At 44.6% G+C, this 17300-nt stretch overlaps 1 protein-coding gene across 2 annotated transcripts in view; it reads left to right on the top strand.

Annotated features, from left to right (window-relative positions):
• Positions 1–17300, top strand: part of MED23 (mediator complex subunit 23) — a 168309-nt gene that overhangs the window by 125845 nt on the left and 25164 nt on the right. For both annotated transcript variants that reach the window (XM_088443095.1, XM_088443094.1), the window contains 3 exons: positions 3253–3467; positions 3679–3799; positions 17110–17241. In XM_088443095.1, the coding sequence (XP_088299221.1) occupies positions 3253–3467; positions 3679–3799; positions 17110–17241 (468 nt within the window). The remainder of the gene's footprint in view (positions 1–3252; positions 3468–3678; positions 3800–17109; positions 17242–17300) is intronic.

Raw genomic sequence — 17300 nt, 5'->3', positions numbered from 1 at the left:
TCCCTCCAATTACGGGTTCGCAGATTTTTCCGCACTCAGACTGTCTATCCACTCAGCGATGCAGGTACTGGGTCCATGGTGTCCACCATCAACATGGTGGAATATGCTCCGTTCCACTCCAGACCACTGTAACAGCTGATTCTCTCCTGGTGGAGCGGGAAGTACCACTCCATAAGGTCACACACGAACTGTCTTTCTCCAGAGGTTTGGCTTTCCCTCTCATGGTGGCTGCAGACATTTCGTCTGAACAGGGGTCACCCCTTCTGGATTCCAGATTGGGTGCTCCTCACTACGGATGCCAGCCTGCACGGATGGGGCGAATTGACGGGTCGTCACACTTTTCAGGGAAGATGGATGACCAAGGAGGATCACCTATCCATAAATATCCTGGAACTTCGTGCAATATACAGGTCACTCGTTCAGGCACAGGATATACAAAAGGGCAGGCCTGTCCAGATACAGTCTGTCAACGCGACTGCAGTAGCCTACCTCAACCATCAAGGAGGCACTCGAAGTCTGGCAGCCATGGCAGAAGTGACAAACATTCTGGTCTGGGCAGAATGTCATCTTCCAGCAATCTCGGCAGTATTCATACCAGGAGTCCTCAGCTGAGAAGTGGACTTCCTAAGTCGACAGGATATGCACGCCGGGGAATGGTCTCTTCATCCGGATGTCAGATCCTAGTGGACAGATGGGGCCTCAGGCCACAACCACAAGGTCCCCAGGTACGGATCCAGAACCAGGGATCCCTCAGATTTTGTAGACTCTCTAGCAGTGAAGTGGGACTTCAAGCTAGTGTATCTATTTCCTCCGATCTCCCTCCTCCCAAGGGTATTCAGGAAATTCAAGCAGGAGGGCGGCACAGTAATACTGATAGCCCCTGCTTGGCCCAGACGCCATTGGTTCACCGACCTCCAGAGTCTCTCCATAGACACTCCATGGCCTCTTCCTCTAAGCCCGGACCTGTTAACCCAGGGTCCCTGCCTGCATCCTGACATTCCTCGTCTGTCTTTGACGGCGTGGCGCTTGAATCTTCCATCTTAAGAGCCAAAGGTTTTACTACCTCTGTAATTCAGATGATGCTTAGGGCACGAAAGCCTTCCTCTACCCGCATCTAACACAGAATTTGGCACTCGTATTTTCAATGGTGTAGTCATAGAAAATATGATCCTGAAATTTTTAGGGTCTAACGAGTGCTTGCTTTTCTCCAGTCTGGGTTAGACCTGGGTCTCCGGCTGGCCACCCTCATGTTCAGGCATCTGCACTTTCAGTTTGGTTTCAGCGAAGGATCACCCCTGTGCCTGATGCTAGAAATTTTTTTTCAAGGTGTTCTTAGGGCTCACCCTCCCTTTGTCCCTCATGTAGCTCCATGGGATTTGTCTTTGGTTCTCAGGGCTCTACAGGCTCCCCCATTTGAACCCCTGAAATCAGTAGACCTTAAGTGGTTTACAGCGAAGACCATTTTTCTTGCTATCTCCTCTGCCCGCAGGGTCTCTGATTTGGCAATCCTTTCTTGACACTCTCCCTTTTTGATTTTTCACCAGGATAGAGCTGTTCGTACCAGGGCGGGTTACCTTCCTAAGGTAGTTTCCCGTTTACATGTAAATGAAGAAATATTGGTAACAGTCTTCAGACCTTTCTGTAGGTGAAGTTTCTTTGAACGTTGTACGTGCCCTACACATCTACGTGGATTGTACCAACTCCTTTAGGAAATCGGATTCTCCTTTTGTGTTATATGGCTGTCAAAGCGAGGCTTGCCAGCTAACAAACAGACACTGGCTAGATGGCTTCGTATAACGATTTCTCAGGCTTACACACAAGCTAAACTTTCTGTTCCAAACACAGTGACAGCACATTCTACTCGATCTGTGGGACCATCATGGGCGTTTCATTGTGGTGCCTCTGCTGAACAATTGTGCAAGGCAGCAACGTGGTCTTCCACACTTTTCTCAAATTTTACGCCTTTGATACATTTGCCTCTCAGGATGCTTCCTTTAGGCGCCTGATTCTGCTGTCGGCTAAACAGGAGCATCCCCACCCTTAAGGGAACTGGTTTGGGACATCCCCAAGGTAATTCCTGTGGACCCTATGGAACCCGAAAAAGAAAATGAGTTATGGTATAACGTACCTTTGTTAACACTCTTTCTTCAGGGCCCACAGGGCACCCATCCAGCACCTGATTGTTATTGGGTAATCTTTTTTCTTTTGTATTTCAATTATTCCCTCTTAATAATAGAGTGTGTGTTTCTGGTGTACAATTGTCCGTCCGTCCGTCGTCTTCTTTCCTTCTTCTGCCTTGGGCTTGGTAACCAACTAAGTGCCTGTAGCCAGGGGCGGGGTATATATGGAGGAGAACCCAGTGCATCCTGGGAGCTAAAGTTTGTAACTGTTTGGTGCCTGGATCACTCCAACCACATACCCCCAAGGTAGTTCCTGTGCACCCTATGGACCTCGAAAAAATAGTTAACAAAGGTATGTTATACCATAACTCTTATTATTTCCCTAAAGCAGGGGTGGGGAACCTTTTTTTCTGCCGAGGGCCATTTTGATATATAAAACATTATTCGCTGGACAGGTGCAGGCCATGCCCATCCGTGTGATGTCACAAGAGGGTGGGGCCACAATCTTCAGTGACTACTGCAATGCCCGCAGTATCCTGAGGATGCTCCGGGGAGCTGTAAGGGCAGCTGTGTGACCGTCTGAAGCATCCTAAGGACGCTCCAGGCAGAACTGCTGCATAGATTCTGGCTGCAGGGTGCCATTCTAGACACCCTGCTAGCCAGATGAGGCTAGCAGGAAAAAGCTCCGAGGGCCTTATACAGCCCCCGAACAGGAGGTTCCCCATCCCTACCCTAAAGCAAAGTGACTTTACATTTTCTCTTTTATTAACGGTTACATTATGGCTAATTTGGCTTCAGCGTTTCTGTAGTTTTATTAGTATTTTATAAATGAATATGATGGGACTTTTTTATAGAGATTAACTGAAATTTTCACTCATCTATTTTTTTCCTTTCAGGTATTGCGATTACCGCTTTTGCTTGTGTGTATCTAATAAATGTGACATGATAGAGAAAATCAGATTTTTCCACTGAATTCAGCATCCCTAAATCAGGCAAAAACATATTTATGTGCCAGATGCTGAGAATGTTTTACATTTTGTTGAGTAGAGTACTTTTATATGTTTATTGCTTTACTCCTAAACCTATCATATCATATACATTGTAAGCCATATCTTTGTTGTATTATTTTTAGGAACCCTATTGGATAGTTCTCCATGATCGTATTGTTAGTGTGCTTAACAGTCCAAGTCTTACATCAGAGACGGAATGGGTTGGCTACCCTTTTCAGCTGTTTGACTTTGCGGCATGTCACAAGGCGTACTCTGAGATGAGCTGCAGTTACACACTGGCTCTGGCACATGCTGTGTGGCACCATTCAAGCATTGGGCAACTATCTCTCATCCCGAAGTATGTACACCAACTATAAATTTTATTTAGTCCATGTATGCTGAAAATACTGCATGTTTTACAGGTTCTATCCATCAAAGTATTTTGATTGGTTATGATTTTTTTTGAAGATGCTTGAGGCACCTCCATCTTGACAGTTTCGATTTTAAGGTTTTTTTTATTTTTATACATATCAAAGTATGTCTTCATAATAACTTGGCATGTTTTGCAGGTTCCTCCCTGAAGTTCTCATTCCCATAGTGAAAACGGAGTATCAGTTACTCTATGTCTACCATTTGGTAGGACCATTCCTGCAGCGTTTTCAGCAAGAACGGACAAGGTGCATGATAGAGGTAATAGAGGCACTTAACGCTTTTCAGCACATATGCCTAAGCTTTATTTTAAGTAAATTTTAAATGTATGAATTACTTATTTTCAACAGTCTTCGTTACCCTTTATGTAAATAAGTGGCACTTGTACCTTCAGAATTTCCCCATGGTGTAGTCCAGTGGTTCTCAAACTTTTTTGTGCCGTGACACACTGAAGAGTGACTTCTACGTATGTGATACAGAATTTTAAACCTCTAAAAATCAATGTAAATTAATCTTATTGTATCCAAAGCACGCACTCTCAGCGTTTTTGTACATACTGATGTGTCCTTATACACTATTGCTGCAGTCACCCTTCTCAACGCGCCAGTTCCCAAGCGACTATCGCTGAGCGTCTTTCTTGCTGCTTTTTCACCCGATAATACATTTTAGTCACAATGTCACTTAGGCACACCAGGAGACTGCACTGATTAATTTGATGTGCGACACTTGTAAATTTATGTGCAAATGAGTATGAATCTAAGTGTTAAATCCTCGCTACTCTTCCTTAGGATACGTGTTTATTTAAATGTAAATAGAAGGAAGCTTTAATCTTTCCTTCTTCCGCACAATTGGAAGACCTTCTACCTGAGTCCTGTGACTTCCGAATAAGGGCCGTATTCAATTAGCATCGAAAACTGAATTTTTTTCGCCATAGGCTAAAATGGACGTTTTTCGCTAAAAACAGGCGCTATTTTCGCCAAAAAACAGGCGAAAACGCAATCGGCGAAATAATACTGGAAAAGTTTTCTCCATCCCAGTTCAGATGAAAAAAAAATGCAAAATCCCTATTTTTGGCCAAAGATGTGGGGATTTATTTCAGAACCCTTCGGACACCTCCCTTACCCCCCTCCCCCTGCCGAAGATAAATTACCCCCAAAAAAATTGTAAGTTGCGCACTTTGGCGAAAAACGACCGTGCAAATTTTGGGTAAAAAAAACAAAACATTGAAAATGGTTTTTAATGTATTCGGTCTGATTTTTCGGAGGGCGCTATGGTTGTGTGAAGTGTTTTAAACATCACACGCGGTCGCAGCTGACTGTTTTTTAAAATTGTATTTTTACGACACGAAAATATACTTGCACCCATTTTAAAGTACCCTCAATTTACATGGAAAGGTAATTTCCTGGGAAAAAATAGCTTTGTATCATTTTCAAAGTTTTTTTTGTTTTTTTTGCCAAAGTGCGCAACCTACAAATTTTTTTGGGGGTAATTATCATAAGGGGGATATCCAAAGGGTTCTGAAAGAAATCCCCACATTTTTAGCCAAAAATAGGGATTTTGCATTTTTTTTTCGCCTGGTCTGGGATGGAGAAAACTTTTCTCCAGTTTTTTTTTCGCCAATTGCGTTATCGCCTGTTTCTGGCAAAAATCGCCTTTTTTTGACGAAAACCGTCCGTTTTCACCTATGGGGGAAAAAAAATGCTGTTTTTGCCGCTAATTGAATACGGCCCTAAGAAAGAGGTGGGCATAATTCCTGTATGATGATCTGCATTCAGGCATCTCAGTGGAGAATATCCAGCAACCGCACACTTATATAATAGAGTCTAGATTCTAGCCTTCTATCGTCAGTGTCTGCTTCTGCAGTGGTGCTAGGTGGACTCTCTGGCTCAGCACATGGCAGGCTGACACTAAATCAAAAAAGGCCCTCAAATCTCTTCCTTTCAATGGGTGGACTTGGGTTCCATACCTGATCATTTCCAGTTTTGTTAAAACTTAACATGAAGATTGGAATATATGTCAGACTAACTTTAAGATAAAATTTTAGTTTACAATATGCAATATTGGCAAAACTATGGGCATCAAAGTGGGGGTGGGTGCAACTGGACCCAATTTAAAAAATGACAGTCCTAAGGTAAACATGCTTTTACACTTTTCACAGAATGAGGCCAAAGTAGGCAAAAAAAATGTCATGTAAAGCTTAATCTGGAATTCAGTTGCCTATATCTCCAAAGGAAAACCTTATTTTAGTATGACAGCGGACACCACAGGCATAAAATATCAGACTCCAAACTACTTTAGTTCCTGTGATAATATTTTATTTAAAATTGCTCTCCTAAATCTCGCAGTGAATTTTTGCCTATTTTTTAAGTCATAATGCAAAAAAGAAGCATAACCATTTTTTTAAAAAATTTCATTAAAAAAGCAGATTTGAAACTACAACATATATTTTTTTCTGGATAGGCATTTTACCATTGAAGGGAGAAAACAGGCCTTAAAATAAGGTTCAGCTTATGCAACAGTATTATCAGCGATAGTTATTATAAATTGACTAGAGCTGTGTTTAGGTATCTTTGTACAATTTGTGATGGTGATTTCATATTTTTTATATGGACTGATACAGACCATTTTTTTTCTTGTGCTAATGGACCTGAACATTGCTGATTTTGCACTGTGGAGTTGGTGACAGTTGCTCCCACCCCAGTTTGAGGGCCATAATTTTACTACTATTGTATATTTTTCCAACACAGAGAGAGAGAGGTGGAAGGGAGTTCAGCCAAAAAAGTGGACAAGTATGGTCTTGCTCAAAAACAAGTGTCAGTTTTTTAGTTTCTTTCAGCCCTTCAGGCCACGCCTCAGATTCCTGTGGTGGTCATAGGAAAAGGAAGTAAGCTTGAGCAGTCCATCGGTCACCTGCTAACTGGCTGATAGAAAGCAGGCATGGCGATCAGGACACGCAAGCAGGGACCCCTATGGTGGGAGCTCACCTGCTACACTCCAGAGTCAAGTGGATGGAGTTATTTTCTACTCTTGAGTGATTTTTTTCTTTCTTTATTTATTAGCAGTTCCTTATATAGCGCAACATGTTCCATTGCGCTTCACAATTGGAAACATTAATCGAACAAAACTGAGTAATAACAGACAGACATAGAGGTAGGAAGGTCCTGCTCGCAAGCTTACAATCTATAGGGTGATAGCCATTGATAAACAAGGATAGGTGTATATATTGCATTTTGGTCCAGCCAGAATGCAATTTTTCTTGGTGGGCTGTATGATCCAGTCACACAGGAATGTTAGCCAAAGGTAAGGAGGATGTGAAAGAAAGACAATGTGTGAGGTTATGTGTGGACTGTGAAAGGGGATGTAATTAGGTATGGAAGCTATGAAGGTTATGTGGGCGGTTCTGGAATCTGATAAGCTTGTCTGAAAAGGTGAGTTTTCCGGGAACGCTTGAAGATTTGGAGCAGGGGTCTTCAAACTTGGCCCTCCAGCTGCTGTGGAACTACACATCCCAGCATGCACTGCCACCTTTTTGATATAACAGCATGCTAAAACTATGTGCAGTGCATGCTGGGATGTGTAGTTCCACAGCATCTGGAGGGCCAAGTTTGAAGACCCCTGATTTGGAGACTAGAGGAAAGTCTTATAGTGCATGGGAGGGCATTCCACAGTGGGGGTGCAGCCCGAAAAAAGTCCTGTAACCATGCATGGGAACAAGTAATGCGTGGGGATGAGAGACGCAGATCTTGTGCTGAGCGGAGAGGTCGGGTTGGGAGATATTTTGAGATGTGTGAAGAGATGTATGTTGGTGTGGTTTGATTAATAGCGTTGTGTAAGTAAAAGTATTTTGTACTGAATATGGTCGAAAACCAGTAACCAATGGAGGGACTGACAGAGTGGAGCAGCAGACGATGAACGTTTGGCGAGAAAGATCAGCCTTGCAGCTGCATTCATAATGGATTGTAGTGGCGAGAGCCTGATTTTGGAAAAACCAGTAGGGAGACTATTGCAATAGTCAATGCAGGAAATAATGAGTGCATGGATTAGAGTTTTTGCAGTGTCTTGTGTGAGATATGGTCGAATTTTGGATATGTTTTTTAGTATGTAACATTATTTTGAAACAGATTGAATGAATGTGGGGAACAAAGGACAGTTCAGAGTCAAGGATGACACCTAGGCAGCAAGCTTTTGGGGCAGGGTGGATTGTAGAGTTATCAACAGTGATAAAGAGATCAGGTTGGTAACTGTTATTGGCCGGTGGAAATATAATTAATTCTGTTTTAGAAATATTAAGTTTAAGGTGGTGAGATGACATCCAAGATGAAATGGCAGTAAGACATTCAGTTGAGAAAAGCAGAGGACCTAGGACTGAGCCTTGCGGTACTCCAACTAATAGAGGTAGTGAAGAGGAGGCAAAATCAGAAAAATGAACAGTGAAGTTAGATAGGTAGGACGAGAACCCAGAAAGAGCGGTGTCCTTAAAAGACCTAGTGATTTGTGGTGTTTGTATGAGGAGAGTGGTCAACAGTGTCAAAAGCAGCAGCGTGATCTAGCAGAATTAGAAGTGAGTAATGGCCTTTAGCCTTGGCAGTGACCAGATCAGTAACTACCTTAGTCAGTGCTGTCTCTGGAGTGTTGGTAACGAAAGCCAGACTGAAGTGGGTCCAATAAGTTGTGTGAGTTAAGAAAGTTTGCGAGGTGGGTGTAAAGTCTTTCAAGTAGCTTGGAGGGGCATGGGAGCTGGGAGATGGGACGGTAATTTGAAAGAGTGTTTGGGTCAGAATTTTGTATTTTCAGAATGAGAGTAATCACTGCATGCTTGAACATTGATGGAAAGATGCCAGTAGAGAGAGAGAGATTACAGATTTACAGATTGTTATGGTTGGGATGAGCACAGGAGCCAGAGCTTTACTGATTTGTGAGGGTATAGGATCAAGAGGAGAGGTAGTAGAGTAGGAGGATGAGAAGAGAGTAGATACTTCATCTTCGTTTGTTGGGTCAAATGAGGAGAATGTGCTAGAGGGTTCAGGTAGGGAATTGAGCAGGTCACTGACTTCGGAAGAGCATACTATTTCATTTCGGATTTTATTAATCTTGTCCTTGGAATAGGAGGCAAGATCTTATGCACAGATGATAGCAGTATGGTGGGCGGGTATAAAGCGATTTAAATGTATTAAATAATCTCTTGGGGTTAGAGGCTTGAGCAGAGATTAGAGATTGGAAATATGTTTATTTGGCAGCATCCAGAGCATTATGTTAGGCATTGTAGATCGTCTCATATGTGAGAAAGTCCCTTGGAATACGAGACTTACTCCACGGACGTTCTACTTTAAGTGATAGTTTTTGTAAATGCATTGTTAATTTAGAATGCCATGGTTGATGTCTAAATCTACGTGGTGTGTGATGGGTAGCTGGAGCTACTTCATCGAGAGCTTTGTCTAGATTCTGTTTCAGGTTTGCAGCAGTCTCAGGAGAAGTGAATATAGAAATTGGTGAGAATAGTTGTAGAGAGGTGGATAGTGGTTGAAAATTAATAGCATTAATATTTCTACGGGTTTGAGGAGACTTGGTTGATTTCAATGACATTGAGGTTGATGTAATGGAGGAGAGTGTGCAGTGATAAGGTTGTGATCTGAGAGAGGGAAAGGAGCATTAGTGAAATCAGAAACTGAGCATAGTCTGGTGAATACAAGATCAAGGCAGTGGCCATCCTGATGAGTAGAGGAGTCAGTCCTTTCGGAGAGGCAAAGAGAGGAGGTTAAAGAGAGTTGTTTGGAGGCATAATGAGATTGTGGACTTGTCAGTAGGAATATTTAAAGCACCCATAATGATGGTAGAGATGTCTGAGGATAGGAAGTGAGGGAGCCAGGCAGAAAAATGTCACAGAAATTGTTGTGGTGGACCAGGTCGGCGATAGCAGCAACTCGCAGAGAGAAAGGGGTGAAAGTCCTGTTAGAATGTACTTCAAATTATATAAATGTGAGTGAAGGTACCTGTGGGACAACTGTGTATGTGAAAGATTGGGACAGTAATATTCCAACCCCACCTACTTTTCTATTAACAGACCTGGAGGTGTGTGTGAAGTGTAGGTCACTGCATGAAAGTGCAGTAGGGGATCGTGTGAGCCATTTTTCTGTTATTGCCAAGATGTTGAGTTTAGTTGAAATAAATAGGTCATGGATGGATGTTCATTTATTGCAAACAGAGGCCCTGATTCAGAGCCGGACGCTCTGACAGCGCTCGCTATGAATCAGGGCGTCTTTTTTTTTTTTTTTTATGGAGCGGCCTACACAGCTAATGCGAGCTGCCAGGATGATGGTCAAGACCATCGCGACCATCGGGCTTTTGACGAGACCCTTGTGGTAGGGTCTCGTGGCCGCAAGCCCCAGAGAGCTTTCGGCTCAAACACTTGTGATGTCAGTGGGGCCGCTCCCAAACGGCCTCCGTCTGGGCAGCCACCCCCCCGACCCGCCCACCAAAGGGGGCGTGATGTCACTCAACATCAACAGCACGCCCCCTTTGGTGTGGTACCCGGAGCGACGGATTTGCCCGTCGCTATCCGGGTCTCGCGCATGTGCACGACGGAGCCGACTCCATCGTGAGCATGCCTTCTGGGCCACCATCGACCCGGTTGCGAGCGCTCAGCGCTTGCGACCGGGTCTGAATCAGGCCCAGAGCGTGCATTCCATAAGGCACATTTTAGTGATTTGGAGGGTGAAGGGAAACACGTGATTTTTATGTGGTTACCTGGATTTATAGTCCATTTTGGGTGGGGCCTGGATTTGGTGATATGTAACCAACTAATAAATGCAGCTGGAGAGATATATCTGTGGGATTTTTATAAAAGATTTTTATGGCAACAGGTTGTGGATGTTATTGTCAATGTGTATAGATAAGTAAAAAGCTCATGTGTGTTCATAAGAGGAGAGTAGATTATTAGAGATGATTCCATGAAGTGAAATTATTAAAACAAGTTTTTGGTACATTAAATGTTGTGAATTTTTGGGTAAAAACATAAAAAACACAAACCACTTGCAAAAATTGATTTTGTAATTACCTGGTCTTAGATGATGATCAATGTTTGTTCAACTGTATTTTTTAACTGTTCAGAAAGCACACTTATTTTATCCACATCAAGCTGCATCCCTCAGCAAGCTGCCCTTAAGACTGATTGTTGAGGTAATATCGTAGACTTCGCTGGTCCAATCCCAGGTTTATTCTTTTCAATGGGTCTACCACAGATATATTGAAGCGTCTGGTATTGAAGGAGTGAATTCAGGCTTTGCTCTCGGCAGTACAGTAGGAGTAGTTGCTCCTGTAAACCAGAGGTGGTTGGGGTTCTATTCTAACTTCTTCATCCACCAGGGGACACTGGGGTTTAGACGGGTGGATGGGAGGAGCTGTCAATATAAATTTGAGTGAGTGACTCCTCCCCCTCTATCCCACAGCAGCCCCTGTTTTAGAATTGCGCCTGAGAGCCGGTCACTTGGGGCTGAGCTCAGCCCACATTTAATATATTTTTATTTTCACTTTATTTCATTTTATAGCTCCCACAGCGTTGAGGACAGGCTGAACGAGAGCTGCATCTGTCAGCCTGCTATATGGAGACATCAGGAGGAACCTTCCGCCGCTTTTCTAGAGTGGGTGTCCGGGTCCCTGGCACCCTGACAGTAACTCAGGGAGAAACACGCCACAGCTTACTATAGAAGCTGCATCCGTGCTACCCTATGCCTAGCCGCAGACCTGATTGCCGGCAGTGGTAAGTAGAATCTCTTCCCCAACTAGCGAGGGACTGAGATAGCTCTGCGGCACTCCTTCCCTCCCCCAAGTGCTCCCTGTGTAGCACCGTAGTTTTCCAATGCCAAGACAGAGGGAGCCGCCGGAGGGGACACTGCGCCGCTTCTTGAAGCGTGCGTCTGGGTCCCTGTCCACACTGCAAGAGCACAGCCTTCCCCGATAGCAGGGACAATGTGCAGCGGGGACCTGCCACAGCTGGGTCTTGGTCTTTGCGGACCGCCGCTCTCCACCGGCAAGGCGGGAATTCCAGCTTTCCCCAATTACGGGAAGGAAAGTGGGCTGAGCTGCAGCGTCCGGGTCCCTGTCCACACTTCAAGAACACAGCCTTCCCCGATAGCAAGGACAATGTGCTTGCAGCTGGGTCTGGGTCTCCACGGACCGGCGGCAAGAAGCTTTCCACGATTATGGGAAGGAAAGGGGCGGAGTTACAGCGCGAGTCCCACCAGCATGGTGTCAGTGTCTCCCATTCTGGGGAGACTGTATGGCAGTTTTATTTTTTTTGTCTCCGGCTGGTTCTCTATTCTTTCTATGTTGGATAGACCTGGTCTGCCACTCCTTTATTGCGCTGATATCTCCTTGGGGGGTTATATCCACATTGCCTTGGTTTTAACTTAAACTTTTCGCCACCTTGCTAGAGCAATACGCCTTGGCTAACATACTCTGTGTGTAATGATTGTTCTGCAAAACAACTTCCAGGGTTGATAGTCATGTCACGAGTTGATACTGCTGATCAGTGTGATGAAACTCCTTGCAGTCTTCTACGCTCTTCTGGTAGCTACCTTCCTTCTCGAGAATCGGCCTGTTCGAGTCCAGTCGGACAACGCCACTGTCATCATGTACATCTTTTATAGGGAGGCAATCGGGAAGCCGATTGCCTAAATACCGGCAGCCGGCTTCCCGACCGCCATTTCCCGGCAAGGGTGAAATGCCGGGCGTCTAGATATAGACGCCCGCATTTCCCCGACGCCGGAAGACCGGCGCCCGGCATTCCGATCGTAGGGATGACGGGCGCCGCGAGCGGACAGGTTATAGGTTTAGGGCTCCCGGGGGGCACTTCGGGTTAGGCACCCCCCGGGAGGGTTAGGGTTAGGCTAGGGGGAGGGAGGGTTAGAGTTAGGCACCCCCGGGGGGGACTTAGGGATAGGCAGCGGGGAAGGGGGTGGTTAGGGTTAGGCACTTGGGGGGGGAAGTTAGGGTTAGGCACCCCTAAGGAGGGTTAGGTTAGTAAATACTTACCTATCCACGATCGGGATTTCCAGCGCTGTCGGGCTTCCGCTGCGTCGCACTCTGCTCCTGTTGGGCTGCCGCTGGCGGTATTTCATACCAATTCCCTTTTATAGGAGGGACGTGCAACAGCATGGCCATGCGCAAGCGAGTTGTTTTCTAATGAGTGGCAAAGCTCCATATGATGGGAGCTCGGGGATGTTCTTCCAGATGTGGAAAACTTGGAGGCCAACCTTCTCAGTCGTCGGGACCTTAACCCTGGAGAATGGACTTTTCTTCAGGCAATTTTCCCAACAGCTAGTCAGAAGATGAGCCAGGCTAGAAATTGATCTCATGGCCTCCATGCACAATCATTAGGTACTTTGGTACTTCTCCAGGACTCAGGACCCGAATGCAGAGGCGGTAGGCGCTCTGACAGTGCTTGGTGGTACGACTTTGTGTTCCTCTTCCCTCTTTTTCCCCTTCCGCAAGTCCTCAAGCGTTTTAAGCGAGAAGTGTAAATTGTCTTTTTTGTGGCTCCGAACTGGCCCCGCTGGGCCTGGTTCTCAGATCTCCATCTGCTCCTCTTCAGGATCCCTGGCTCCTACCTTTTCACCGTTTCGTATACACAGACTTTCAGCGGCTGCATTTAATGACTTGGTTGTTGAGGCTGCTAACTTAGATGTAGTGGGGTTCCAGACTCTGTTTTCCACAAGTGTTCAGGGCTCGTCAGCTCATTATCATCGCATCTGGTGTGAAGGACGTGTTTCCTAACTCTGTTTTCCGTTGTCCCGTATTTTTCTTTTCTATAACTGGGCCGGTATGCTGGGTTACGCCTTAGTTCTGATGTTCCTCCAGTATTCTCGGTTCATTTTTCATGAGGACCGTCTGGATCTCCGTACCAAGCAGTCTTTGGTGGTTTCAGCCTTTCACATCAACTAGCCGATTGTGGTTCTGGTGTTGTCGGACGGCTCAGTCTTTCCTCACCTTGTATTTGTGCGGGCTCATTGGTTTTAGGTGCCCATGCTGCAGCAATGCGGAAGTCAGACTCCTGGTTTGTCCTTTATGATGCTTCCAAACGAGGTTGGCCAGATGGATTCATCATCATTCCACAGGCCTACATTCTGGTGGCCGGCCTCCGCCGGTCTCTGTTTCTGCCCATTCCTCTCGCTCTGGGGGAGCCTCCTGGGCTGCTTGTCAGGGTGCCTCTGCTTCCCTGTTGTGCCGTGCGGCTATTTGGTCCACGGTCCATACCTTTGTTCGTTTTTTTTTATTTTTTTATCGGTTTGATACTTTTGCGGCCTCAGAATCTAGTGTGGTCGCGGTGAATGAAGGAGAAAATAGGATTTTGGTACCAGTAAAATCCCTTTCTCTGATTCCACAGGGGACACTGGACACCCTTCCAGCACTGGTTTACTTGCCATTGTCTTTTGTTTTTGCATTTGTTGTATGCATTATGTATTATGCGTTTTCTGATTCCTTCTCAGCTATGTCTTCTATGTTTCCGTCTCCTCGGGCTCCATTTCTTTAACTGGGGCTTCTGGAGGATAGAGGGGGAGGAGTCACTCACTCTTATAAATGTAAAGTGCCTGAGAAAGGGATTTTACTGGTACCAAAATCCTATTTTTTTTTTTTTTTATCTGGTTCATAAACCTAAACGAGATGAGTTCATCTGACTCATTCTCAGTTTGAAATCTTTGCATGTTGATCTCTGTATGGACAAGTTCAAGATTGAATCTTGTTTTTTCAACAGCATGGAAAAAGGGAAATTTATGGTATCAATAATTATGATTTGTACTCTCCATAAAGGTTCAGTTAGACCATACCATGGCCTTGGCTTTCCTGAACCATTAGAGAGATGCAAGGATTTCTCAAGACATTAATAAGCCAGAATCATGAGAAGGGTTGAGAGAAATGTGCAGTCTCTCACTGCAATATTTTCCCAGGAGTAGATAATTGGGAGGCTGACTACCTCAGCCATCAATATCTGCATTCAAGGCAGAAGTGTTCCCTGTGTGATACCCCTCAGTCAAGCGTTATCACTTTCTTTTGTCTGGGAGCTGCACTGCTGCAGGAGACTACAGCACCCACAATCCTCTGGGGTACAAAAAAAGTGACAGTTTGACAGTTGGAGAGAGGACAGATGAGTGGCAGTAAATGTCAGCAGGCTGAGAAGTTCCTTTTTTCCCCTGAAGTGGCATTTGCCTGAACCAGCAAGTAGAAACCAGTGGAGCATTAGGGCCGTTAGGCTCTCTACAAAATGGTATCGCCCCCTCCTAAGTAGAAAAGCAGCTTCCGGAGATAGGGTGACATCTTGAGAAGAGCAGCGAACAGCCGCAGAGAATAAACAGTGATTTCAAGCTGAGGCATATTACCAGAGTGTTATGGACACCTGTGACTTCAGCTATACTGTGAAAACCCAATACCAATAGGGGAGTTAATATTGAATCCACCTCACACCTTTAGTTCAGACAGAACTGAGATTATGCTTGTTACTGCTCTAGATTTTAAGCGTTATTCTCACTCTTATGCTAACCAACGTTTACTGTGCAGCAACTAGCCACAAGAAGTACTCTAATACTTTATATTGTAGACTTTATTTCTTACATAATTGTTTCATTTACTATTTTTGTGTAGGATTTCATTGTAATTTAATGGATACAGTGTAGGATTAACTTTCATTATTTGTATTGTGATTGCATTAGGCCTTCTACCAGACCGTGGTATAAACCGTGTTATTCTATTGAATCATATCTGTATCCATATCTCTGTTTACCAGGGGTAAAACATTGCCTCTATGCCAGGGCAGTGTACAGCAAAAACATATTTTTAGAAGAGGACCATAAATCAGCATACCTCTGCTCTGTACGCATTGCACAAACTTCACCCCACAAGCCACCGGGGTATCACACCTGCATCCTGAGTTCTTTCAGGGAGTGATAGATATATGGGACAACTGACATAGGGGTGAATTTGAAATCCCAGTGGTTTTGTCTGTTTACTGGCTGGATAGCATCCCACAGATTTACTAAGCTCAAAACAACTGCAGAGAAGTTTTAGACACTTTATAATAGAACAGGACATTGAATGACATAGTTTGTACCAAAATATAAATATCTTGCGCTTCATGACTCCCTGCTAAAGTGTCACCAGCTCTGACTGTTTCAGCCTAGTCCTGGTTAGTGAAAATACGGGGGATCCAACACCATTTCCCCACCCCATTTTCCACTCCCAGTCTAGGCTGAATAACCCAGGGCTGGTTATCAAATTGCACCATTTTTTCATATGTTTACATTATACAAGCCTGACCCGATCTTAGAGATGCAGGCTTGTAAATTATGATGGGATATGGATGGTTTTGTGGCTCGGTCCCGGTGGGACAGGCTTTTAGAAAACATTGGGGATTGATGGTGGGTTCTATTTAGTAGGTCAATACAACATTTAGTAAATACTGCATTTTTTCAATACAACCTGCCATCAATACATGGGCTTGAAATGACTTCAAACCTGCCACTTAGTAAAGTTACCTCATAGACCTTATGGCGTCCAGATTGAACCACAAGGCAAGGGTTTACTGTGCCAGTACTAGAGAACCAAGAGGTATGCTGATAGATGCCTTGTTGGTTTTGTGGGGTTATCCTCTGGTTTATTTGTTCCCTTTCAGAACCAAGGGTGTTAAAAAGATAAATGGAGAAAGATCACACGTAATTTATGTGACTCCGAATTGGTGTGTTGTACTGTTTAAAATTTAAAGGGACAGGCGCGGGATTAGGGGGAAACTGATTGGTGCTGTATTGAACCCTGACCTATATTAGGAAGTTCCTGGGAGCTCTCCAGTGCCAGAGTATAGGCTCCATTACCTTACTCCCGCGTTCATACCCTTGTTACAGACTCCTTGTTTTGACCTTGGCTTGTTTCTGACCCGTCTCTGTCTCCTCCCTGGTACTGCACTTGATATTTTCCGATTCTGACCTTGGCTCTGCTCCTGACTCCGATATTGTCTGACCCCTGGTACCATTTGCTCGTTTGGATTCTGACCCGGCTTGTCTACTACGCTGTTTACCACCACTTCATCCACAGTTCACCAGCACCTGTATAATGGAACCTAGGTTGGGGGCTGCAACCTGCGTGTCGGACGCAGCTAGGTCGATACCTCCTTGCAGGGGTCCCTGGTGAACACCGCCGACACGTTAGACTCCACGCCTCAGTTATAGGTCTAGTCAATCCCAATACGGGTCGCATCCGTTATCTATACGAGAAGTGCGACAGAGTCTCCTATAAGGTATATGCTTGTTGGCACAGACAACGTTGCAATGATGGGGCACATTTGTATGCTGAATCTGATTGTTAGCAAATAAATAGTTCATACTGTGATGAGGTTTTCCTTTTTATATGCCAGTGTGTCTGCGTCGTCCTTTTTGCTGCAAAGAAGGATGCCATTTTTTGTGAGGAATCATTCAAATTGTTCCCTGATAAATAATGTAGTCCTACTGCTCATTATACATTGGATACCAAAGTTAATTTTATTGAAGACATTTTTTTTCTAGCCACTAACAATATTTACTTTGTCATAGATTGGTGTGGCATTCTATGAGATGTTGTTGAATGTGGATCAGTGCAGCACCCACCTGAATTTTATGGATCCTATCTGTGACTTCCTTTACAACATGAAATATATGTTTACAGGAGACAGCATAAAAGACCAAGTAAGTGGAATTTCAGTTTTACCTAGAGTGCTGAATTCAGCAACCATTTATACAAATTG

This window comes from Taudactylus pleione, unplaced genomic scaffold, assembly GCF_031769625.1.
Source record: "Taudactylus pleione unplaced genomic scaffold, aTauple2 ptg000326l, whole genome shotgun sequence".
NCBI lineage: Eukaryota > Metazoa > Chordata > Amphibia > Anura > Myobatrachidae > Taudactylus > Taudactylus pleione.
Note: the sequence above shows the minus strand (reverse complement) of the source record. Positions and strands in the feature narration are given on the sequence as shown.